Here is a 24,799-nt window from a genome sequence, read left to right on the forward strand (position 1 = left end):
TTTAAAGACGTGGGTATTTGCGTGTGTTTCCGAGGGTCCTGCCCCCCTTGGCAAGGAGGGCTTGGGGGGGGTCTTTTCTGGGGAGAGGACTTGGTCAACCCTTGGGGGGGGCGATGGAGGGCCTAGCCCCTCTCTTGGGGCCTCCTCTTCCCCTGGGAGCCCCTTTCCCCCCCCTTCCCCCCCTCTTTCCCCCCCCCCCCCATAGGACGCGGTGCCTTTAAAAGAGGAGCCTTTAAGGGGGGGGGGCTCTGACTGAGAGGCAGAGATCAGAGACGCTGCAGCAGCACCAGCAGAAGCAGCAGAAGCCCAGGAGGAGGAAGGAGGCAGACCCCCATCTCCAGGAAGGAGATGGCCAGCCACCCCCCACCCTCAGGTGAGACCTTCCATCCCTCCCTCCATCCCTCCCTCTGTTCCTCCATCCCTCCATCTCTGTGCAGAGGGCGGGGGGGGGGGGGAGGAGGGCGGGGGGCTTGTCCTCTGGGCCCCTCCCCTCCCCTCCCCTCCCCTCCCCTCCTTCCATTGCGGAGCCTGGGTCCCGATCCTGCACTCCTGGGGGCAAGGGGAGAGCAGCCAAGACCCCCCTCCCAACCCCTGCATGGCAGCACTCCCTGGGGACCCTCTGATCCACTGGGGCTGGGGAGGGGTCCCCTGTTAGGGTCTGTGGGGCTCCTCCACCAGTTCTGCCCTCTGGAGGGGGCTAGGCATTTACTCCCCTTCCCCCCCCCGGAAAGGCTTGTAGGAGAGGCTGTGGGGCATCTTGGTGGCTTCCTGAAACAATCCCAGTGGAAGCAGTGACCAGGCAGATACCTGTTCTCCCCCCCAGAATGCTTACAGCCCCCTTCCCAATGCCTGGGGACCTCCTTCCACTTGGAGGAGTTTATGAGAGGGAGACACCCCCTTTGGTCCCTCCTTGGCCCCTCAGGTGGCACAGCTGGGCAACCTCCCTAGGAAGATCTCCATGAGTCTCCCTGGCCCCAAGAGCCCCATCTGCCCCACCTCCTTCCCTGGAAGCACTTGGAGGGGCCATGGCTGCCCATCTCTTCTTCTCCCCCATTTTTTGTGGGGGCTCTTGGGCAGGAGATGCCCCAAGGAATGTTGGCAGGAAAGGGGGGAGGCTTTTCCTTGCGCCTCTTGCCCTTCTAGCCATAAAGGCACTGATCCCCCAAAACACTCCTTCTGCGGCTATGAAGTCAGCCCCTTCCCTTCCTCTGTCCCCAAGGACCCCTTTCTGGTCTTTGTGACCCTTTGTGACCCCTTTGTGTAAAGCGGCGTGTGACTGTGCAAGCCAGGCCTCTCTGGGGACTTGGCCAGTGATGACCACAACCAGCTGGGTCTGCAGCATTGTGTTAAAATTCAAAACAGTGTGGCTTCAAGGCTGTGTGCGCGAGGGAAGGCGTCAGCGAAGCCCATCCACTAGTTTCCCTGTCTAGTTTGGGAGACCCTTCTCTGGGGGGCACCCCTCCTCTCCTGGGCAAGACCTGAAGGGCGGGTGGCACACTTGCATTTCCTGGGTCCTTGTGCAAAGGCAGAGGAGGAGCCTTGCATATGGAGGGCTCTTTGGCTCTCCTCCTGCAATGCCTCCACTTTTGTTCTCACAGAACAGGAAAAACTACCTGCGCTCTTCAACTTTTGGAGGGGCAGGAAGGAAGGAAGGAAGGAAGGAAGGAAGGAAGGAAGGAAGGGGAGGCCCAGGACGGTAGCATGGCCCAAGCAGTGCCAGCTAAAGGTGCCTAGAGAATGGCAGCAGGGAAGGCCCCCTGTTGGGTGTGTGTGTTGGCATTTTCATTTAATTTGAGCAGCGGTGGCTTCTTCCCTCTCTAATAAATGACCACTAAGGAGTTGGGGAGAGGGGCTGTTCAGGCCAGGAGTGGCCCATGCCAGGCCCCCAGTGCCCCCAGTACAGAGTCTTCCTTTGGGGCTGAGGGACCCCCTTCTCCCACCTAGACTGGGGAAACTTCCTTGGAAGGTGCCAGAGTTGCAGCTGCCTGGAGCCCAGAGAGGTGCCCAGGAGCTGGTGGGTCTAGGGTCCTTGGCCTCCGTCCTTGGAGGGCAGCAGAGGCAAAGGGCAGGCTATTCTTGCCACACCCCCCCCCAATGGCTACTGGTGCTGCCATGGCAAGTGGCCTGAGAGCAGTTTCCATGGCAACGCAGGACCAGCATGAGAACCCCCCCCCCAAGAAAGAACGGAAGCAGTGCTGGCTATTTTGGGGATGGGGGCAAGCTCTCTTGCAGGGTGCCTTGGGTGGCCAAAGGAGGGGAGGGGACTGAATAGGAATTGGGGCACCCATGCACCCCTGGAAGGCGGAAGGAGGCGCTGGCCATTATACCTCACCATCTTCTACCAGTGTTTTTGAGTTCCCCCCAGCTGAGCTTTTGTTTGTGTGTTGTGTGTGTTGTGAACCCACAGTGATGGGAGACAGACCCTGTCTGTGGCCTTTATTCCTCAGAGGGAGGCAAGATCCACAGGCAGGTGGTGGATTTTGGGGTGTGTGATGTCCTCCCTGGCTCCCTTTTGTCGGCTGGGGTGGGTATGTGCTTGGCACGGGGCAGGCAGCGCTTCCTTGGCATCCCTTGGCCTGAGGTTAAGTCTGGTGTGTTTGGAACTCATGGCAACTCCTGGTGAGCTCTCCAAAGAAACACCTGGGAAGGCATGGACAATATTCCCCCCCCCCCCAAAAAAAAGCCATTGGAGTTCTGGAGGTGTGTGTGTGTGTGTGTGTGTGTATCTGTGTGCATGAGTGTTTTCTTCTCCTCCTCCCTGAGCCTTGGAGGTTATGTAAAATCTGCTGCCCAAAAGAGTGTGGAATTTACGTAAGACAAGCAGCGCCAGGAGGATGCCATGGGAGGGTGGGCAGAGAGAGAGAGAGAGAGATTGTGTGTGTTTGTATGTGTTTTGTGTGTTTGTGTATGGATGTGTGTGTGTGCCTGCTTTTGCAGCCAGATGCCCTTTGACTCTTCTCCCCTTTCTTTACCTGGTCTTCCGCAAGAGAAAACCTGGAAATAGGGAAAGGTGTGTCTCTGAACCTTTTGCAGCATCCCTCCCCTGGCCACCAGCTGTGCCCTGGCCATTGCAGCCCAGCATGGCCCTTCTCTCCTCCAGTGTGCCTTGGCACACTCCTTGTTTGGGGGTCCCTGTTTGGCCACTTTGCCCTGCTGGGGTGGGCAGCCTCCAGCCCCCTTTGGCGTTGTTTCCCTGCCTTCCCTTTTGGCCTTCTTGAGCAGAGCGGGAGTTCAGGCAGGCAAAAGGAGGCTGCTCTGCCGGCTGTGGGTCTCTTGGCATTGCCAGAAGTGGGGATGCCCATCCCTTGGTCTCTCTCTCTCCTTGTGGGGGTGGGGGGTGGGGGTCCACCTCTTCTCCCACCTCCTTCTGGTGCCCGCTTGGCATCCCCCTTTGCTTGCCCGCCGGAGCCTCATCAGCATTCACCGCTGGCCCCGACTAGGCTATTTTTAGCTTGTGCCCAACAAGTTTCTGCCCAGTTGAGCTGCCTCTTCCTCCGCCTTGAAATGGCTTAGCAGGGATGGAGAGGGGTCTGGGGTCTGAGGGGGCAAAGTCCTCTGACATATGTAGCCCCCCAGCCTCCACTGGCCCCCTTCTTTCTTTCTTTCTTTCTTTCTTTCTTTCTTTCTTTCTTTCCTTCCTTCCTTCCTTCCTTTCAGTAGATCTGCCCTGTTTGGCCAAATGTCTCATTGCAAAGGTCCCTCAGAGGCTAAGAAGGGACCAGGAAGGAAGGAAAAAGAAGGAAACCAAGGGCAGGATGAGAAAGAGGTGGATGGGGAAGGCGAACCAGGGACCTCCAGCCATTGGAGGATCTTGAGGAGGGCTGCCTGGGTGCACCCCAAGACCTGCCCGGGACCCCCTTCCTCCTCCGTGGGCTGTGGCTGGACCACCCTCCAGCCACCCAGAGGTTTTGGGCAGCTCTCGAAGGTGCTGAAGCCAGAGAGGCAGAGGGTCCTTTCCGCCTGGATGGCCTGGAAGCCCCCCAAGAGCAGGGAGGGAGTCTCTTTCAGGTCCTCATGCCCAGAAGAGCCAGGGCCTCCTGGGGGCGAGTGGCTTTCCTAAAAGCACCCATGCTCTTTATTTCATTTGGTTTCCTTTTTGCTTTATTGTGGAGCCTTGTTTTGATAGCACTGTCGCCCCGAGGAAGCCTTTCATCTCAGGATCTGCTTGGCTTATTTTGTCATAATCCTGGCAGAAGTGGGACGGTTCGTAGCGTTTCCTCCGTCTGTTTTGCTGTTATAACTCTCTCTTTTGGGTTTTGCTGGAAGGAGCCTGGAATGGCCCAATGCCTCTCCGCCCTCCTTGGCACTTTCTTTGGGGTTCTGCAGATGCTTTGGATCTCAGGGCCCATAGGTTTAGGGGTCACATATGCTCCCCCCGACCATGGCATCATGGCACTCCCTCGTTCTCAAGTAGGCTGGTAGGAGGAATGGGGCCCTCCCGTTTGGGGGTATGCTCCAGGGAAGTCGAACAAGCAAGGGATGGGTGCATTTGAGCATGGGCAGAGTGCCTGTCCCTCAGCCCCCAGGGACTGCCTTGCAAACTGGGCCTCGCAGGGGCCACTTCTACCCCCCCCCCCTTTTCCCCTCAGGCTGCTTTTGCTCTCTTCTCTTCTTTGGCAGCTTTCTTCTGGCTTCTCCTTCCAAGACGTTTGACTTAATTAAAACCAACGCCTGGCTTTTCAATCCAATGAGCCATTTGTGACTGGTTTAATTTCTGTGAATTAATAGGAAGGGTTTTGCGTTTCCTTTGCTGCTGAATTGGGCAAGGCCTCGTGACTCCAGAGAAACTGGCAGTCCCTCTTTTGAAGGGCCCTTTTGGCAAACAGAAGGTTGAGGGGATGAAATCCTCTTCCTCCTCCTGCCGCCCTTTTGGTAATAGGTCCATCATGGGGAGCTAGGACCCTCCCCTATTGCCACCATCCCAGAAGACCAAGGGGCTGCATGTTCCTGGTATAAGATGAAGCAATGGAGAGGAAGCAAAGCCCATGGTGTTCTCTCCACCCAACTGGAGTTGGGACCTGGGCCTTTTGGGGGGGAGGGTCTGAGAGTCCCATCCATACTTCATCTTCTGGGAGGAGAGGGGCAAAGGCTGCTCCTTGCCATCAGCCCCCACCCAGTGCCCCATTGGCAGGGGTTGCTTGCCACTGTATGTGCCAAGGCCCAAGAGAACTGGCCCCGTTGGCACCCAGGATGTCCTGGGGATGGAGTGAGGCCTGGCCACTTGTCTTCGTCAGGAGCAACACTCAATTAGCTGGGGCTTCATTGCCTTAATGGGAAGGACTCTCCATCTGGCTGGGAGCACTTAGCGCTAAGTGGACTTTATTTAATGTAAGCGAGCCATTAGCATTCCCTGGGATCGTGCCTGCATTGCCACTGGCGGTGGGAGAGATCATTAGCCAGAATTGGACACCTAACTGGGCAGTTTAAGGGGGCTCAGCAGGGTCTGGGGAAAAGAGGGCCCTTGGTGAAGCAGGGGGCTTCAGTGGGTCAAGGGGGTGGTGGTTGTGATGATCAAGAAGAAGAAGTGGGAAAACCAGACTCAAGGGAGGCGCGACGTGATGAAATTCTCGCCATTTCCCCCAAATGACCGTTTCCCAGATTCTCAGGGATGACTTCAAAGCTGTTTGCCTCCCTGTTGGGAACTGAGAAAGGTACAAACGGAAGAGCCTTCCTACTTGCCTTTAGGAGCCACATACCCTTGACGTCCTCACGGAAAAAGAGAAGAGGCGGCGGAAGGAGTGAACTTTCAGCTCACCCTCTTGTTGGGCTGAGAACAAAAGGAAGGAGAAAAGGGACAGGAGAGAGGGGTTGTGGGGGCAGAATTCCTATCTGACACAGACCCTACAGGTTTCTCAGGACCCACGGTCGGGTTGCTTGGAGACGCAGAATATTCATGGCCAGGGTTTGCACCAAATGGGAGAGGAAACTGAGAAAAGTGAAGGACTCAGAATGGGTTCAGGTATGCAGAAGGCTCCGCTGCCCTGGGTCTGCCCCAATTCATGGCGACCCTCTGGATGTGGTCTCTCTTGCCTCTTTGCTATTATGATGATGATGATGATGCTTTATTTATATAGCAGTGTAGATGTCAACCTCACTCTCCCTTTGCAGCCGGGCGACGCCAGTTCAGCTCCCAGTGGCCAATGCAGGGCATCCTCAGCGACTCGGTGGAAAGCTCCGATGATGAAGAATTCTTTGACGCACGAGGTTAGCGGGCATCGAATATACCTTCTCTGCCATGTTTTCTGTGTTCGGAGGGCCTCGCATACATTGTGGAGTTGTGCTTCTTTCAACAAGCTTGCTATATATATATATATATGATGCTTCCCAGTCTGTGTGATACTAGCTTCATGGAGAGATGCTGTCGGCTCTCACTGCCCCTCTGGCGGAGGAACAGGAAAGAAAAGGAGCATCAGTAAAAACAGTAGTCATTGTTTGAGAAGCTGAAATAAAGATCAACATATAGAAGGACAGGTTATTTAAAAGAAGCAGCAGCTACTAGATGTGGAAGTCTGAGGAGCTCTTGCTTCCGTGTGACGGAGGTGGGGGCAGTTGCTTCTCTTGCAAGGGTCCCTGTGACCCCCAACTCTCTCCTGCTCCTTCAAGAAACACAGGGGCTGAAACCCTGCCCCAGCCATGCTCACCCCTGTGTCCATGCCGCCCACCACTTGCTGCTGCCATGGCTGCTATTTCTTGCTCTGCGCAGCTACATCTCCATCTATAATTTAAGGCAGGAGGCAGGAGGGGGACCAGCATCCTCTGTCCTAACAAGGGAGGGATGGAGGAGGTGCAGTACTAGGTCTCTATAGCAATCCAAAGACAAAGCAGTGGGGATGGAGGGGAGGGGTGCAGTGTGGGGGGAGGATACTCTTTTACTCCCAAGGGCTTTTGGTCTTGGTTTTTAAACAGAGGGTTTGGGGAATGAACATCTCTTGCTTGGCCTGGCTGAGATGCTGATCCTCCTTGCTGTCTTCTTTGCCACTGTTGCAACTGGAGCATCTCCGATTGTGGGGGAAAGGAATGCATCCTCCCCTCTCCTGCCATGCTCTGAGAGGCTCAGACCCCATCATTCCCCCTCAACCCCGGCTGACCATTCCTGGCCGCTTTCCCCAGCTTGCCTGGTCTCCTCCTCTTCTGCCACGTGGCATCAAGGCAGCAGACAGGCTCTTAATTAAATGGAGGCTGCCTGTCAACGCCTGGGATGCCAGCAGCTGAAAGGCAGAGACGCTTTGCAGTGCTGGGGCCCAAGGCATGAGTCGGGTGGGCTTTGTCCAGCTGGCAGGGAGGTCAGTGCCCCTTGAGCCCAGCTGGAAGAATGCTGCTAATGCCTCCCTTTCTCCTTTTGTCCCACAGAGGAAGTGGTGGAAGGCAAGAGCACCAATGCAGCCATCCTCCTGGGGATGAGCCAGTGGAACTCCAACGACTTGGTGGAGCGGATCGAGACCATCGGGAAGCTGGAGGAGAACCCAGGTACCCCCAGAAACACACACTGGGCTTCACTGCCCCCCACTGGTCCTCCGCCTGAGCTCCTTTCCTGAGCCAGCCAGAGGAAGGAAGGAGCCTGGTGGGCCGCAGGCCAGGGATACGGTGCCCTCATGGCCCCATGGCCCTCCAACCCTCCGGCCTGGCTGCTGTGGGACCCTCTTGGTGTGTTTTTAGCCCCTGCTGAGACCCTTCCTAGGGATGGTACTTTATGGAGGCAGGGCACCCATCAGCTCACTGGGCAGAATGTTTACCAACTTCTTTGTCATTTAAAAGAAAACCTATGGGGACCTTGGCACCTCTTTTCAGTATGCCAGGCTTGCAGGGAATTTTGTGAAAAGAAAACCTGTAGTGCTTGCTTCTCCCTCGTTTGGTGTCAAACGACATGCTTCTCTCCTTTGTGCAAATTCTTCACTGTGGCTCTGAACCAGAGTGGCTGAACAGGAGCTGGTTTGGGTTAAAGGGGCCTAGACCGAAGCCCCTACTCGCCCTGAGGGTTGTGCGTGGGATGGAGGGCCAGCGGTGCAACCCACAGGTCTGGGAATTCCAGAATACACAAACATTGCAGCCGCTGGTTCTCTCCCTAGATTTCCCTTGCCTTTCCTATGCGACCCCAGCACAGAGCTACCTGGGAAAGGCTGGTGGGTCTTAAGACTGTGACTAATTATGCAGGGGGGGGGGGGGGGGGGGGATGTGGCATTACTTCTGCTTGTTGACAAAGAAATGTAGGCTGAAAAGAGAAGGAATGGGAAGGAGAAGAGAGCAGGCAAGCGGCAGGATGATCGCTCCCTTTCTCCATTGCTCCCTTTCTTGGTTTTAAAGCATTTTGTTGATGGGGATGACAAGCACACACCAAGATCATTGGCAAGTTTAAGAACCGTGGCGTAATTTCAGATGCAAAGACTATGTTTGTGTGTGTTAATGCTAATAAGAGAAGCTGCCTCCTGTGACTCTCCTCTCCTCTTCCTCCCTTTAGTAGGAGAAGACCCCCCTTTCTGCTCCTCTGGCGTTCTGCAAGAAAAGCAACGTGAGTCCAGGCTATTTTCTCTTTGCTCCCTTTTGGGTAGAAAAATCATGCTCATTTTAATGCCTAAATTGCAAATGGCAACAACATCTAAATCCACTGTAATGCTCTTTTCTAAGGCCATCTGGAGGCAAAAATCCCAACTTTCTTGAGCCCTCCTCCTTGGGATTATTATAAAGTCGATTATTTACAATGCTAGGCATGTCCTGAAATGTATGCCCTTCCCGAGGCTCAGCGTCTGCCACTTGTGTTTAAAGGCCAGGCCCCCAAGGTCCCTGGTTCTGTATGGGAAAAGGTTGGGGCAAAGTCCAGGGCCCAACAACCTCTGGGGTTGCTTTTGGGGGTGCAAAAGAGTTTTTTCAGCCACCCCCCCCCCCCCCCCGGGGCATCTTCTCCCCCATTCCTCTATGGATGGAACGCAGCCGCCTCGCCAAGTGGCCAACCTGGTGCCAGCTGGCAATCTTTTGCCCCCATCCCTGCAACGGGAGTTTAAAAGATTCTCCTAGAGGGAGGGAGGGAGGGAGAGAGAGAGTTTATTTCTCTCTGACAGATTTGTTAATATAAACAGTCAGTCGCAGCCAAACAGATGGCAGAGCGGTGGAGGAAGAAACAGCTCCAGCGCCAATCCAGCCCCCAACAGGGATCCCTCCCTTGGAGCCCCCCTTTGACTGGTAGCCTTGGCTTTTGGGAAGGAAACACTGGAAGGGGCTCCATGGAGTCCACTGCCATCCCTTGCAGGGGAGAAGTTGTTGTTGTTGTTCACTGCCTTGCAGTGGAGACCTTGGCTCAAGGTGACCCCATGAATGAGGCTCCTCCAAGACACTTCTCCTCAGCTGGCTGCTCAGGTCCTGCAGGTTCAGGGTCATCCTGGCCTGTCTGTCCACCATCCAGCATTCAGTCTTCCTCTCTTTCTGTTTCCTTCTGCCCTGTAGTTGTTGTTGTTGTTGTCGTTGTTGTTGTTGTTGTCAAATGTCCTTGAGTGGACTCTGACTCATTGCAACTTCATGGGTGAGACACCTCCATTGCTCTTGTAGATCCATCCCTGTGGCCTCCTTGACTACGCAGCCTTCCTCTCTTTCTTCTGCCCTCCATCTTTCCCAGTGCCATTGCCTTCTTATGATGTGGCCAAAATAGGACAGCCTCAGTTTAGTCATCTTGGCTTCCAGGGAGAATGTAGGGTTGATCCGTCCAAGGACCCAATTGCTTGTCTTTTTGGCCATCCACGGTCTGCCCAGCGCTCTTCCCCAGCACCGCATCTCAGTGATGTTTGTTTCGTCGTCCAAGTCTCGCATCCATACATGGTGATGGGAAATGAAATGGTTTGGGCGATTCTAACATTAGTGCTCAGTTGTGTATCTTTGCACTTGAGGATCTTGTCTAGTACTTTCATAGTTTCCACTAACATCCCCCCTTTCCTCCTGAAACGGGGGCTTGGAGCGAGTCCCAGTGAGGCTGCAGAACGAAGCCCAGAGACAAGCAAAACTACTGTCAGTTAAAGAGAGGGGCTGATTGGATAGAAAAAGGCATTAAAAGCCATTAGGTCCTCCTCTGTAGCCAGTAGGTTTCTGCAGGGGAGGCTGTGGCTGGGAGCTTCCTGGCCAGTTTCCCCTTGTGCTTCTTCAGGGAACCAAGGGGTCCAGGACCCCTTCCCTGGGTCCCAGTATCTTTGCCCCTTTGCTCTCTCTCTTCCTCTCAGATTTGGGACATGGCTGCCATCTGCTCTGGTGGGACTTTGGAAAGAGATGGTGATAAGGAAGAAGGAGTGGGAGCCTTCTTCCCTCTTAGAGGAGATCTTTTGGGTGATGGCTGAGTGTGTCCAGAGGACAGCAGCCTCAGAGCAATGGGAGCCAAGAGCCCAAGGGATGGGTGCCTGGGTATTGAAGGCTCAGGGCAAATGCACTGGTTGCGCACCTGGCTTTTTGGCTGTGCAAACGGTGCAGTTCAGTGGCACTGAAGGCCCTGGGGGCACTTAGAAGAGAGAAAGAGAGGGAAGGGAACATAGGCTCCCCCCTGCCTCCATTCCCAGGGTCCCAGGAGTAAGTCAGGCACACTGCCTTGGCTGCAGGTGGGCAACCTGGCAGGGCAGGCGGTGCCTCTGCAGAGGAGTGTGTGGCACTTGTGTTGTGATGGCGAGAGATAGCCGGGCTCCGTCCTGCGGCGGTTTCCTTGGCAACTGACACACGCAGAGAGAGCAAAATGGGGGGGGGGGGCACAGAGCCAGACACACCGCAAAGGAAAGGGGCTGGCATGAAACTCTGCAAGGCCTCTGGTCTCTGGCTGAGGATGGGCTCCGGAGGAATCCAGGGGAAGTGCAAATATTCCTTCCCTTCGTTGTTCACACTCCCTTTGCAAAGGAACCCTAAGACACTCCAGAAGCATGCTGGGTGCCAGTGGATTCGCACAACACACACAACACACACATGCCCCCCCCCATTGTCTCTGAGCTCTGCCAGGCATTTGCAGTGGCTGCTCCTTCCCTCTTCTTCCTTCTCCTTTTCTGCCTCGCTGTTCATTGGCCCCTAAGCCAGAAATGGATTAACTTGGGGCTTCTGTCCTCTCCTTGGCCCACTCTTCCAGCCTCCCAAAACCTCCACAGTCTTGCCAGGAGAGAATAGCTGGTGGATGAGTGCCTCCTTCTGCTGCCTCCGTCTCCCTGGCCTCAGGTGGAAGATCTGACCCGCCTTGGAGGAGAGTCCAGTCTGACCATTGCTTCTCTTTCAGGGGAGTTGTACCGGGCCTCTCTGAGGAAGCATCGCTACCCTACCCAAGGCAGCATTGAGATCCATGAGGACGGCGAGGTGAGGCTGGAAGGCGCATCTCTCTGTCCCCATCTCCCTGGGTCCATGCTCAGGGGCTCTGCAGTGGGCATCCCCAAAGGCCCCATTCTCAGGCGTTGTGGGAAGAGGGGCCCTTGCGTTTGGGGGCTCCACTTGGAAGGGCAGTGGGGCTGTCCCATAATTATCCATCTGCCCTTTTACTTTTGGTTATAGCTAATTGCTGCTGTTGTGAAATTTCAACATCTGAGAAAAGGGTTGAGAAGGTGATTTGGCTCTTGGAGTCTCACACCACTCTGGGGCAATGCGCCTGTGGACTTGCTTTCTGAACTCAGGGATCTCAGGGTGGCAGCCCAGTATAACCAATTAAAGTGCTTCCAGGTTAAGACCAAAAACAGTTGCACCAAGATTTTAAAAGCATATGAAGCCGTTCCTTGCCTCCTGCTCTTCCTCTCCAGGAGGCTGCTCAGCAGCAGAGCTGCAAGACGCAGGTCCTGATCCTGGTGCTTCACGGGGGCAACATCCTGGACACAGGCGCCGGGGAAGCTGGCAGCAAGGTGGCCGACATCAACACCTTCGCCACCGTCTTTGAGGAGGTGACGCAGGCCCACTTCCCAGCCGCCTTGGGCCACATCCTCATCCGCCTGGTCCCCTGTCCGGCTGTCTGCTCCCAGGCCTTCTCCCTCATGGCCAAGTAAGGTCCCCCCCTTCCTTTGGATCACGTTGCTTCCTTGGGTGGGCTTTCTCTGGGAAAGGGGAGGTGGGGAAGAGATTTGGGTTTGGGTGGGGGCCAATCATTCCCCCTTGCCTCAGTCTCCCCTCTGTAAAATGGGCTCCCAAAGAGAGGTGATGGTACAGGGAAGCCAATGAGGACCACTGTGAGAGAGCTGCCTGGGCGGCTGAATACACAGATGGGAGCAAACAGCGGTTGCCGCTGGGTCCCATTCAAAGGGCACACAAGACCTTGTGGTCCCCTGACTGCTGTCCATGTTGTCTGGGGCCAGTTCTGTTATCCAAGATCTGTTTTTCTGAGACGTTCGGTCAAGCGCATCCGAGAGGTGTAGGTATGCAGAACTGTGGAAGATATGATGAAAGCCACTAACAGATTCCTTCCCCTCCGCAGCCCCAGAAGCAGAAGAGAGCGCTTCTCTTTCCCTGCCCTCAGGCTGTCAATCTCATCCCTGTAATTGGCAGTTGAATGGAGCCGCTCTGGTGTCAAAATAGACCTCCTGTCATAATTGCTGTTTTCTGCTGGCTCTTCGCAGCTGCTAATGTATTTAAACTGCCTTGTAAATAATTAGGTTTCACCTTGCTGTCCCTTGGTTCCTCTCTGCAGAGAGATCCGTAATCCAATCAGGGTCAGTCTGGCCAGGGACACAGGATTGCTCCGGGCTCTTCATATGCATTGCTGGGTGGCCATAGGAATGGAGTGTGGGAGTCCTTGCAGGCTGGGAATCAATCCTGTTGGTGACATTTGGGGGACTGGATGGGATTAGGAGTCCTAGCACCCCATCCATGGGCACTCTGCAGTCACCCCACCTTCTCTTCTTCCCACATTGGGCATTCAGGGCATTGTTAATAACGAATAGCAATGATACTAATAATAATTGGTGGTGCTCTCCCCCCCCCACAGCCTGAACCCCTACAGCTACGACGAGACCTCCCTCAGCAGCAGCGAGGACCACATCCCTCTGGCCGCCTTGCCGCTCCTGGCCATCTCCTCCCCAAAGTACCAAGAGGCAGTGGCCACCGTGATCAGCAGAGCCAACCATGTTTACAATGAATTCCTCAGGTCTCCCGACGGGACCGGCTTTAACGGACAGGTATGGCACCCTCCAACCAGGGACACAGAGGGGTGTGTGGAGGGGGGGGCATGCTCAACCCCAGTGATGGATGCAGACGGGCCTCTTGGTGCACATGTGCATACAGACTGGACTTTTATTCTTGTTGCGGTATACACTCATCCCTCCATATTTGCGGATTTAATTCGTGGATTTGATCGATATGTTCTCTCTAGGGATATCTAGGTCCTCCAGTGCAACTCTGTGGTCAACTTTAACTAAAAGTTGCACTGAAAGACCTAGATATTCCTAGAGAGAATACTCTACTAGGCCTTTGTAGCTCCTCCAGCGCAGTTCTATGGTCAGTGTCTGTTGGACGTTGACCGCAGAGTTGCCCCGGAGGACCTAGAGAGTCCTAGAAAGGTGTCCTCTGAGGTAAAAACATTGTGTTTTTGTTATTTGCAGTTTTCCATATTCACGGGGGTCTTGTGTCCCTGACCCTAGCAAATATGGAGGGACAAGTGTCTGTGTATGCCTTTATGCAGTCATAAAGTGCAGTTTGATGCCGCTATAAAGTTTATTCCTGTTGCGGTATATATCTCTATATATGCTTTTATGCAGTTATAAAGTGGTGGTGGTGGTGACACAATGCGTTACAGCCACAGAGGTGCTGCTGGCGTTGTCTTTAGATGGAGGCGTCACTTTAACACCACTCCTCCTCCTCCTCCTCTTTTTCCTAGGTCTGCCTGATTGGGGACTGCGTGGGAGGAATTTTGGGGTTCGATGCCATCTGCTACAGCACAGGGCTGGCAGGTGAAAGCCAGGCCAGCAGCAGGAGAGGCAGTGCCAGCAGCGTCCAGGTACACCATCAGAGGGGCAACTCACCCCGGAGAGTAAGCGGGGCTCCTCTCCCTTCAGTGCGCAGAGAGGCACCTGCTGGGTTGCCTGGTGGGGCTGGAAGAGGAAGGTGGCTTTCTTGGTTGGTTGGGACAAGGGTCAGCACAGAGCGCTTGTGTCCAAGGACCTCGTCCTCCCTTTTCAGGAATTCAAAGACCTAGCCATGTTCGCAAGCAGAGGGACCTTGTAGCAGCTTTGAAACTAACTGAAAGGAAGGTATTGGTAGCATGAGCTTTCATAGACTTAACCCTACATCCTCAGATGCATGGAGTGAAGCTGGTAGCATGAGCTTTCGTAGATGTCAGTCCCAGGGACCCTCTGCTCCACTCCATGCATCTGACTGAGGAGACTGAAGTCTACAAAGGCTCATGCAAGCCGCTTCTTTCTTTCGGTTAGTCTCTGAAGATGCTACAAGATCCCTTTGCATGCTCTCTTTGCAGACTTATTTTGAAGCTTTGGAAGTGTCCATGTCTCTGTGTGTGGGGTGTGTGTGTGTGTGTGTGTGGGGGGTGTGTGTGTGTGTGAAGTTGAACCATGACAACTAAAATATATTACAAAAGGAGAATGAGTTTTTCCCCCACTGGGTCTTCTTGAGTTTCTCTTTTGTATTGGAAGCTCAGGGAGAGACCTCTCAGCAGCTGGTCTTCCCTGGGGAGATCATGCCTAGTTTTTGAGCTGTTTCAGCTGAAAAAAGTCTATATATATATATATATATATATATATATATATATAAACCAGGCTTTTGTAATTCCCGGAGCCTAGTCCTCTTCAGAGGTCAGTCCCACAGAAAGCGTCTTTGGGGTGGCAGTTCCCTGGTGTTTAAATCATGCTGCAGTCATGGCAGTTATGCCCCCTCCCCTCCAGCTCCTTTCTAGGGCTGATGCCCAGCATTGATTGGTGAGAGGCTTCAGGGGATAATGGAATCCGCGCCACCGACCCCATGAAAGCAGCCTGGGAATACTTTATCAAAGGTTAATAAGATGCAGGTGGAAGCAGATAATTCTGCCATTGCGGCCACCCCCTGCGTCCCCCGGGCTGGCGATTCTGGCGCCAGCGCCATTCCGTCAAAATGGATGTCATGTTTTTTTGCGCACCTTTGGGCTGCTGGTCTTGTGCTTAAAATAGCAAGATCGGATTCCGTCATTCCCGCAAAATGAAAGGCCCCAGAAGCGCATCCCGGTGGCATTTTGAAACCGAGGCATTTAGCACTCCAGGAAAGCTGGTGTATTTATAGGAACGCTCACATTATTCCCATATGCTGTGCATCCATCCGCAAATGTGGGGCTCCTTCCGAGTGGCGCTTTTGACGAACGGAGTGCTTTGCTCCTTTCAGCCGCTTCCTGAAATCCTGCAGCTTTGACAAAGATCACAGATCTCTCAGGGCTTCAGATCTGAAGGAGGCACACAAAGGAGCTCAGCAAACCCTCCTCACAAAGGAAGGACGTGCCGCTTGGTTATAATGAGGCTTTTTGCAGCCTCCTTCCGTGCAACGCTCAAGCCCAACGCCCAGCTCTTTTCGGCGAACCGGCTGCCATTCACCTGAAGCCTATGTTTGCCTTAGCCGTCCTTTGTGATCTTCCCCTCTCCTCCGCCCATTGCGCCTGGGAAGTGTCTGTGGCAGTGTGCGTTTGTGTTGAGGGTCCAGGTCTAGGGCTGGATTTGGTGCTGGGCTGCTGAGGGAGTTAGACTGGAGTCAGAGCAAGGCTGGTCTGGGGAGATTTGCACCCATTTTCACTTTGGATCCAGAGGCAGCCGATGGCTCCCATTCTGGCAGGACAAGTTTAAACACCTTTCAAGCTGCCATTGCTGTTCCACTATTTCCAGAAGCCTGTTTTATTAGGATGTTTCTGGTAGACTGCTCTTGGATTCTGGTGGCCACATGAACTTGGTAGCTGTGGTCACTTGGTCAGTAAGTTCACCGTCAGGAACTCTGAAGACCTCAAAGAAGAGGGCAGCTCCTTTGCGTCCCAAGATACTGGCTTTGCCCTTTGAAAAAAGTGACAAGCACCAAGCCTCCTCTTTGCTGTGTCCTCTGTTGTTGTTTTTGTTTTCTAAGGATAATTCGCTCTCGGCAGAAGACTCAAACCTGGGGGACCTCAAGCGCCTCAGCAAAAGCAATATTGACATCTTGGGGATGGCGGAGGACGAGGAGCCCAGGCAAGCCTTGCTGCGGAAACAAAGCAGCTGCTCCATCTACGACTGCGATGCCATCGCCCAGCACCACGCCTTCCTCTCCAGGTGAGCAGCTGGTGCCTCGAGGTGCTTCTTGTCAGGAGCCTCTTCCTGAAACTCCCAGAAGCTCCCCCAATTCCCCTTGGAAGGAGAGGGGCTTGGTTGCCCCCCAGGGTTGGCAGAGGCTGTCTTCGCAGGACCTTTTCCTGGTTGAGGGAACGGCCAACAGGGGATGCCCAGGATCTGCTCCGACCAAAGAGCCTCCCTGACCGCATCAATTCCTCTGCTGGAGAAAAACACCCTGCTGAGCTCTGCCCCCCTTGGGTCCCCCATGCCCCCTTCTGCAAAGGGTCTGTGGTGAATGGCAACTGGGAGGCATTGGGGAGGCAAACCAAGGCTTGGAGGTGATGCCTTCTTGGGCCTTTGGGGGTTTGGGGTGTGGTGGAATGCCCCGCTTTGCCTTGAGGCTCTTCCCCCCCCCCCCACAGCCTGCCCCCCATCTCTCTCTCTCTCTCCCCACAGCATCCACTCCACAATGCTGGATGAGGATTTCCCTGCTGAGGATGCTTCCAACACATCAGACCTCAACCTGGGGCGCTTTGAGTTTGAGGTCTCCGACTTCTTCCTCTTTGGCTCCCCGCTTGGTCTGGTGCTGGCCATGAGGAGGACGGTGCTCCCTGGCCTGGAAGGTGAGCCGTGGCCCTTTGAGGGCTTTCCCTTGCCACTTTTTTAAGGCTCCTGGAGGCAGTGGCAACTCAAGGCTCCTTGGACCCTTCTGCATGTTCTTGGGAGCAATCCAAGATGCTGAACAAGATGCCAGTGGTTCTTCTGGCCCTTTCTGGTGCATCTCTTCTTCTTCCTCCAGTTGCCCAAGTCCATCCTGCCTGCAGCCAGGTTTACAGCCTCTTCCACTCGGCTGACCCCTCGGCCTCTCGGCTGGAGCCCCTCTTGGAGAACCAGTTCCACCTCCTGTCTCCCTTTGCCGTGCCCAGGTACCAGAGATACCCACTGGGCGATGGGCGGTCCCACCTCTTAGGTACAGCACCTGTTCCGACGCTCCCCCCTTCTCTCCCTGGGTAGCCCACTGTGCTTCACTTTCATCCCTGCATGCTTTGGCCTTCTGAGGAGGCAGTTTTTGCCAACAGGGTTGGGGGACACGTGAACTTCCGGGTGGCTGGCAGACTGCATCTCCCAACAGCCCCAGGACTGGAATGTGAGATGAGCAAATGGGTTTCCTTAGAGGCTCCCAACTTCTTTCCTGAGCCAGTTCCCTCTACTGGCGGCTCTTATGGGGGGCTTCTCCTGGAGCCCCACCGGCAAAGAAGCTTTTTCTCCATCCTCTGCCTCTCTTTCCCATGGTGCAGTGGATGCGCTCCAGGCCCACAAGGCCCTCTTTGCCGAGGAGGGGTCTCCTGAAATACTTTCCATGGTGGAAGCGCCAGAGCTCCTGGATGCGTCCGAAGGGAAGGCCCAGGGCAGGAGGCGGAGGAGCAGGAGGCGGAGGGGAAGCACCGGCAGCAGCAACAGCGAGAGCTCAGGCTCAACGGAGAGTCTGCTGCCCACCAACATGGCTGAGAGTAAGTGGAGCAGGTGGCGGAGCGGTAAAGCATTGGGGAACCTGCTTCGTGTGCAGCTCATGTCTGGTGCAAAATCAACACACAAGGGATGGGAAAGAGTCTCCTTCCTTCCCTGGGAGACCCCTGCTTGGCTTTCAAGCCACTGGGGAGACCTTCCCCTGCCATGAAGCAGCTGTCCATGGCACTGAATCTCAGTCCTCCATGGGTCCATCACTATGAGCATCTCCTATGACAAACCAGCCAAGCTGCCAATAACATGGCAGCCCCCAGACAGTGTTGGACCCCAGAGATCCTTCACCAGGAGGAGGAGGAGGAGGAGAAAGTAGAGGCAGGGCATTTCATACTTCTGGCTGAACTGTCCGAGGGCAGCATTAACTACATCTTTTTGCAGGTGTGTGTGTCTGTGTCTTCTTGCTGTTATGTGTGAAAGTGGTGCAAGAATCTTGTAGGAAATGGGGTGACACATAGCTTTGTGGGTCACGTGTGTCTGTCTGTCCATAGTAACTTCCAAATGGTGGGGGTCCAAGCGGATAGACTATGCGCTCTACTGCCCAGGCGTCCTCACGGCTTTTCCAACAGTGGCTTTGCCACATCTCTTCCACGCCAGCTACTGGGAATCGACAGACGTAGTCGCTTTCATCCTGAGACAGGTGGGACCACCTTATTGCATGCCCACTCCTCATAGGATTGCCAGCCTTTCTTACTCACCAGATATCAGCCGGAAAGCAAAGGTCAACTGATTCTGGTGCCTCAGGCCCATAAAGGTCCTGTGTGCCCCTGAACACTTGCAATTGACTGGATCATTTTGCCTGTGAAGAGAGAGCAGAAGTGTCCCTAGGCAATGAATCCGTGGCATCTCTGAATTACTTTTGGCAAGCTGGGCATCCTCTTGAGGGCCCTTTTGTGCCTTTTTCTCCAGAAGAGAAGCTTAGTCTAGCTGGTCGCTGCTCCCTTTCCAAATGGCGGTGTGTGTATGTGGAGGGGGGGTATCAGCATTTCTACTCGTCTCCTTCTTGCCTTTCAGGTGATGAGATTCGAAGCCATCAGTGTCAAGGAAAGCAACAGTTTGGACCTGGGGACACTCAGCCCTTCCAATCCACGCGAGAAGTGGCTGCGCAAGAGGACCCAAGTCAAGCTCAGGGTGGGAGCAGACGGCCTTTTCCTGGCTCCCCAAGGGAGGCTGCAGCGCCAGCCATAAACTTGGGCTTTGTGTTGAAAGGCCATTTTGGGAAAAGGGGGGAATGGTGGAAACAGGGGCCCTCTTGGGTGCTGAGGCTGTTGCCCTCCATGTCCCCCCACCCCATCCTTCCCTTTCTGGCCATGTGCCCCACTCTGACCATGGGCTTCCCTTCCAGAACGTCACCTCCAACCACCGCTCCAACGACATCATTGCGGCTGAAGGAGGGGGCCAGGTGCTGGTGGGGCGCTTCATGTACGGCCCTCTGGACATGGTGGCTCTGACGGGGGAAAAGGTAAGGCTATCATGGGGCAGTAGGGGGACACAGGGGGAGAGTCATGCAACAGCCATCACTAGGGCAAAAGGGCCTTGCCAGGAGGGGATATAAAGCCCCCACCAGGACCAAAACAAAGGGATGTGGAGCCTGGGGCCAGGCTATGTGCTTTGGACACAGCCCCTATCATCCCTGACATAGGGGATAGTTGGAGCTGCAGTCCAAGGCACACAATTCCTATGCAAGTGGAGGGCCATGGCTGCTGTGACTCCTAGCCACCATTGGACTTTGTTTGGCCTCCATTGGGGCCCCAGAAAGAAAGCCAATGTCTAGGATCCCCTCCAGGCACAGGGCAGGGTGGGGCTGGCATGGGGGGTTCTCTGCCCCTGAATGGAGCCCCTAGCACCAAAGACTCTCCAGAGGAAGCCCATCTGCCCCGCATTCCAGGTGGACATCTTCATCATGACTGAGCCCTCCTCTGGGCGATGGGTCTACTTCGATACGGAGATCACCAACAGCAGCGGCAGGGTCTCCTACAGCATCCCCAAGGAGAAGAGGCTCCTGGTGGGCGTCTACCCCATCAAGATGGTGGTCAGGTAAAGAGGGGATGGAAGCAGGCGGGTGGTCAGGCAACCTGAGAAGGTTTCTTCCCCAGTTTGTGTTGACCTCCTCGATGCAACCTAAAACTACCGTGTTTGGGGGTTGGCTGCTTCCAGGGGATGGGATTGAGTCCCCCAAATGCCTGGGTCCAGCAGCATCACCCAGGGAGGTGGCATTGGGGGTCCCCTTCCATGCTCTTGCCCTGGGCCTGGCTGGCTGGCTTTCTGGCTTTTCAACCGATGGGAAGAGCCATGCAGAGGAAGGAGAGCCTGACGCTGCCTGTTTGGGGGCTTCCCTCCTTGCCCTCCCAGGGGAGACCAGAGCAGTGCCGTCAGCTACCTGACCGTTCTCCCCAGAGGGATGGAGTGCATTGTCTTCAGCATAGATGGCTCCTTTGCCGCCAGTGTCTCCATCATGGGCAGTGACCCGAAAGTCCGGGCAGGGGCTGTCGATGTGGTCAGGTAAGCAGGGAGGCTCTCCCACCAACCCACCCTCCTCTTCCTCCTGGGGGTCTTCTCCAATCCAGGCACTGAGCCTGTCCTCAGGGAAATGGGGTGCTCCCTCACTCCAGGGCTTGGCTCTCTACTGTGGCTCTTATGGTGGGGAACAAGATGTCAGCTGGAATCCCCAAAGACAGGGAGAAGGGATGCTGTTTGGTGGCAAGCCTCTAGGCCAGCAAAGGAGGCATTCTTTGGGCGCCTTATGGAGCTCCTCACAAAGCCCAAGCTTGAAATGCCTCTAAGCCTCTTTCATGTTGCTTCACACTCCTCGGGGGCTTGCAGAAATGTCTCTCTTCTGCCCTCATGTCCCTCAGAACCACCCCCATCCCCTCACCCCATGGAAAGCATGGAGCCAGCCTCTCTCCAGGGCCTTAGATTGCCTGGGGAATTTCCCCCTGGATTTTCCCATTTGCCTGGTGGTGGTTTTCTTCTCTGGCCACTGGAAAAGTCCCAGTTCCAACCATAGGGAGTTTTGGACCTCAGGCCTAGCCGCAATGTCCAGGCATCTGCATTCCTCCTCTGCCTCCACTTTGCCTGCCCTCCAAGGGGCCTCTGGTCCTCCTGCTCTTTTGGCCTCCCTCTCGTTCTTTGCCTGGAAGGAAAGAAGGAGCCCCCAGCTCCCCTTTCACTCCCCCTCTCTTTCTCCTCTCTGAACCTGACAGAGAGCCTCTGCTTAACCTCTTGGGGTCTCTGCTGTTTATGGTGAAGAGCATGAGGAGGGTGTGCATGGCAACAGTGCCAGCCTTCTCCCCACATCTCTGGGAAAGCTGAGCAGAGGATGGCTTTATGGGGAACAGAGCTGGGTGGGGATACGTGAGTCTCAGAGTTTCCCTGTGTGAACGAGAAGGGCCCCTGCAGCACCTCCGAGGGCCACCTGTGGGCTGTGGGTGGCCGGATGAGACCCATGGGCCTCCCCTTATCTGTGGGTACAGACCCCAGGAGACCCCCAGTGTGGCACCCACCCCTTTCCGCCCTCCTCTTGCTCCTGCGCTTCCTGGCACAGGCACTGGCAAGACCTGGGCTACCTGATCCTCTACATCACGGGGCGCCCCGACATGCAGAAGCAGCGGGTGGTCTCCTGGCTCTCCCAGCACAACTTCCCCCAGGGCATGATCTTCTTCTCCGACGGCCTCGTCCATGACCCCCTCCGGCAGAAGACCATTTTCCTCCGCAACCTGGTGCAAGAGGTCAGTGGCCGGGGCATCAGTCGTGGTGGGGCTCTGCCTTCTCTCTGACCCCTTGTGCCCTCATCTGTACCCTTGGAGGGGACTGGGGCCTCCAATAAGAGGGACCTGGGCAAAGGGCCACCTCAAATGCCAAGAGCTCATGGCTCTTCCCACATGCTTCTCCCCGCCCCTTGCAGTGCCACATCAAGATCTGCGCCGCGTATGGCTCCATGAAGGATATCTCTGTCTACAATGTCCTGGGCCTCTCCCCCTCCCAGATCTACATCGTGGGACGGCCGGCCAAGAAGTACCAGGCGCAGTGCCAGGTGGGCCAAGCGTGGCGTGGTTTTTCAGGTTTCGAGACCTTTTGGTGAATTAGTGCAAAAAGCCAGAAACCCACTTTTTCTTCTTTGGAGAAGAGTGGCCCTTGTGTGAAAGGTCCTGTTTTCTGCGTGTGAGTGTCCTCTCCCCAAAACGTCTTAACATGTCAAAAATCAACGCAAAATGGACAACCTCCTAATTCCTGGACAGGAATGGAAGCATCCCTGAGCGAAGGCCATTTAACCTCTGTTTAGACTTCTCCCCCAGCAAAAGAGACCCCCCTGGCCTTCTGAGGAGCCAAAAGGAGGTCAAGGGGGTCTGTTTGGAGCTAAAAGTCTCTTCCTGGCTACCTTTTGGAGACTGTCATGTCACCACCTTTCCCTCTGGCCTTTCTCCAGCTGCTAACATATTCTGTCTTCCTTCCTTCCTTCCTTCCTTCTCCCTCTCCTTTTGCCTCCCTTCCTCTTTCTTCTTCTCTCCTCAGTTCCTGAGCGAAGGCTACGCTGCCCACTTGGCCACGCTGCAGTCCAGCCTTCCTTCCCGGCCCAAGAAGAACAACTCACGCATGATCCTGCGCAAAGGCAGCTTTGGGCTCCACTCCCAGCCGGACTTCCTGCGCAAGCGGAACCACCTCCGGAGGACAATGTCCGTCCAGCAGCCGGACCCCCCCCCTCCTTGACCCCTAAGCCAGAGCGGGCCCAGAGCCAGCCTGAGTCGGATAAGGACCATGACCGCCACCTGACCCCCCTAGGCTGGATGCGTGGGGGCCCCCATAAGTTTGAGCCTGTCCCTTAGTGTGCTGCTGGGGAGGGGGTGGCATGTGCTGCTGCGGCATGTGGCTCGTTGGTACGTTGATTGTGTGTGTTGCGGGCGGCACCTGTGCTTGGAGCCTCGTCCGCCAGTGGGGCAGCTTTGGGGCTGGTCGGCCCGAGGTATTGTGAGTCCTTGCTGCCCCGTGGCGCCTGCCCTTGAGGGCGGGCTTTGCGTCGCGGTGGATCTTCCTCTCGCGACACGGAGGCCAGAGGAAGAGAGGTGCACAGTCAGAGGCGGTGGTTGCGACTGGGCAGGCGAGTGAGTGAGCCTTTCAGTGTTTGCTTTGTTAGAAGATGTGCAATAAAGTGGGGGGCAGGAAAGTTCTGGAATATCCCACTGACGGGGGGCTCAAGAGGCACCTCCAGTCCATCAACACTTTACGTCTGCTTCTCAGACAATAAAAAGGCCAGGCAGCTTTACGTTCCTTTTCCAAGCATGGAGACCTTAGAGGGGAATGTCAGACAAAATGGGGGGAAGGCAGTTGGTTAGTGGGGGCATCTGGTGTTCTTGTTGGAGGGGACCCTAGGCATGGTTTCTTTGCCTCCCCAAAAGGCAGAAGGGGTGCTGTGGACCAATGCCCATGGAGATCTGTGGCTGACATGCCAGGAAGAGAGTCAGGTTGGGGGGAAGAAAGAGAACCTGCCCACCTCCAGAAAAGTTGGGTAAACAGGGTCCTGGGTTTGAGTCACTTCTGACTGTTCCCAGGTGTGTTTTCCCTGACTGTTGCCACTGCCACACAGTTGTGTTTCTTGCGTTTGTCTCTGGAACTGAACCCCACCCCGGTGCAATCCGGTGGACAAGCCAAACAGCAGTGGAGGCCCTAGCTCCTCTTCCTCCTTTCTTTCCAGCGCCAGAACCGCTGGAGCGGCCTCCATGTGCGTGGCATGCGCCGTAGTTGCTCCTTGTCATGATGGCGTCTTGTGAAACATGGTGGGCCCTGGTGTGTCCCTGGCGCTTTAGTGTGTACAAACCCATGTGTTCCCTCTACAGTATTATTAGATAGGGATCTCGGGTAGACAAGGCCACTCTGTGTGTAAGTGTGCGTGTGCGTGTGTGTGCACCCATTTAATCCTCCTGGAGGCAGCCAAGGATGGCTTTGGCACATGCACCTATGGCTCATGGAACTCCATGACTTCCCAGGATTCCCGGCGGGGAGGACCCTCAGAGAGCGCACCTTGCATCTCTCAGCTCATCCCCATTTTGCTGCGACTGCGGCTGCTGCTTTCCCCATTTGGGTGCTGGTGCTGTTCCAGACATGAGATAACTTACCCAAAGTGCTTCTCCAAACCTGAGCTTCCACATTCAAGAGCACTCTTTCGAGAGAGGAACCAGGTGGCCCTCTAGACATTCCCATAGACGTCCAGCGCCTGGATAACTCCTTGAGGCAATTCCTGGCCCTCCAGAATTGGAGCCCCAGCTGCCTCTGGGATGCAGGGTTTCAGAACTGTTTCCAAGGGCCATGTGCAGAATGCCTGCAAGGGCCCCAGTGTCCTTCCCAGAGAAACAAGGGGGGCTTGGTTTTGGAAGTGAATGGCCCTCAGGTACTCTGCGTGGAGCGAATGCGTGGGGTGCAAGCAGCGCAAGGCTGAAGAGAAGTGATTTCTATTTGCAAATAGTCTTAAGGTTGTTGTTATTGTTTGGTTGTTGTTGTTTATTTATTTAAAAGAGAGAGAGAGAGAGAGATGGATTCCAAACTGGGTCTCATTTTGGCAGCTGATGTCAAAGCTGCTGGAGCAGGGGAACCTATGGCCCTCCAGGTGTTGCTTCGCAGGTACCAGGAGCGTCCCTCCTCCGTTGGCAAGGCCAGGCTGGCAAGGCAGGGATGGGAACCTTGGAGGGCATGGGAGGATGGTGCTGGGCGGCCTGGAGGTCCCTCCGTCTTTGTGTGAGTCTGGGGGGGGGGGTCTTTTCCTTGCAAGGGGAGCCCAAATCTATGGCTCTCTTCCTGGTTTCACATCAATGTACAGCTGTGGGATCCTTGCAGAGGAGCTTAAACGGTCTCCTCTGTCCTCCCCTCTCTTTGTGTCTTTTGGGGGACAGGAGGGGGGTGAGGGCAAAACGTTTTATGCGGATCTTGTTTTCCAGAACAACCCCCTGACAGTGTCGGTCATATCAAATAAACACCTTCTTTGCCTTCCAGGTTGTGGGCATTTTGCATGTCTTTTCTTGCTTGTGTGCAGGGGCCAGTTTTCCCTTCTTGGGGAGGAATTGTGTTTCCCCGCCTGAGCTGGCCCAGCCGGGCAA

At 55.2% G+C, this 24,799-nt stretch overlaps 1 protein-coding gene across 1 annotated transcript; it reads left to right on the forward strand.

Moving 5' to 3' along the window:
• The first annotated feature begins 212 nt into the window (after nt 1–212).
• On the forward strand, nt 213–24,694 carry PITPNM3 (PITPNM family member 3). Its single transcript, XM_042442439.1, is given in 21 exon segments — nt 213–373; nt 6,109–6,204; nt 7,351–7,467; nt 8,453–8,506; nt 11,225–11,301; nt 11,736–11,971; nt 12,911–13,100; nt 13,799–13,918; nt 16,012–16,193; nt 16,650–16,816; nt 16,993–17,163; nt 17,492–17,704; nt 18,206–18,354; nt 18,729–18,845; nt 19,060–19,176; nt 19,603–19,751; nt 20,067–20,216; nt 21,259–21,442; nt 21,619–21,747; nt 22,227–22,406; nt 22,409–24,694. Coding segments are annotated over 21 exon segments (2,952 nt in total). The 5' UTR covers nt 213–348; the 3' UTR covers nt 22,538–24,694.
• Nucleotides 24,695–24,799: the final 105 nt, after the last annotated feature.

Source organism: Sceloporus undulatus, chromosome 11 (assembly GCF_019175285.1).
Source record: "Sceloporus undulatus isolate JIND9_A2432 ecotype Alabama chromosome 11, SceUnd_v1.1, whole genome shotgun sequence".
NCBI classification, from domain to species: Eukaryota; Metazoa; Chordata; class Lepidosauria; order Squamata; family Phrynosomatidae; genus Sceloporus; species Sceloporus undulatus.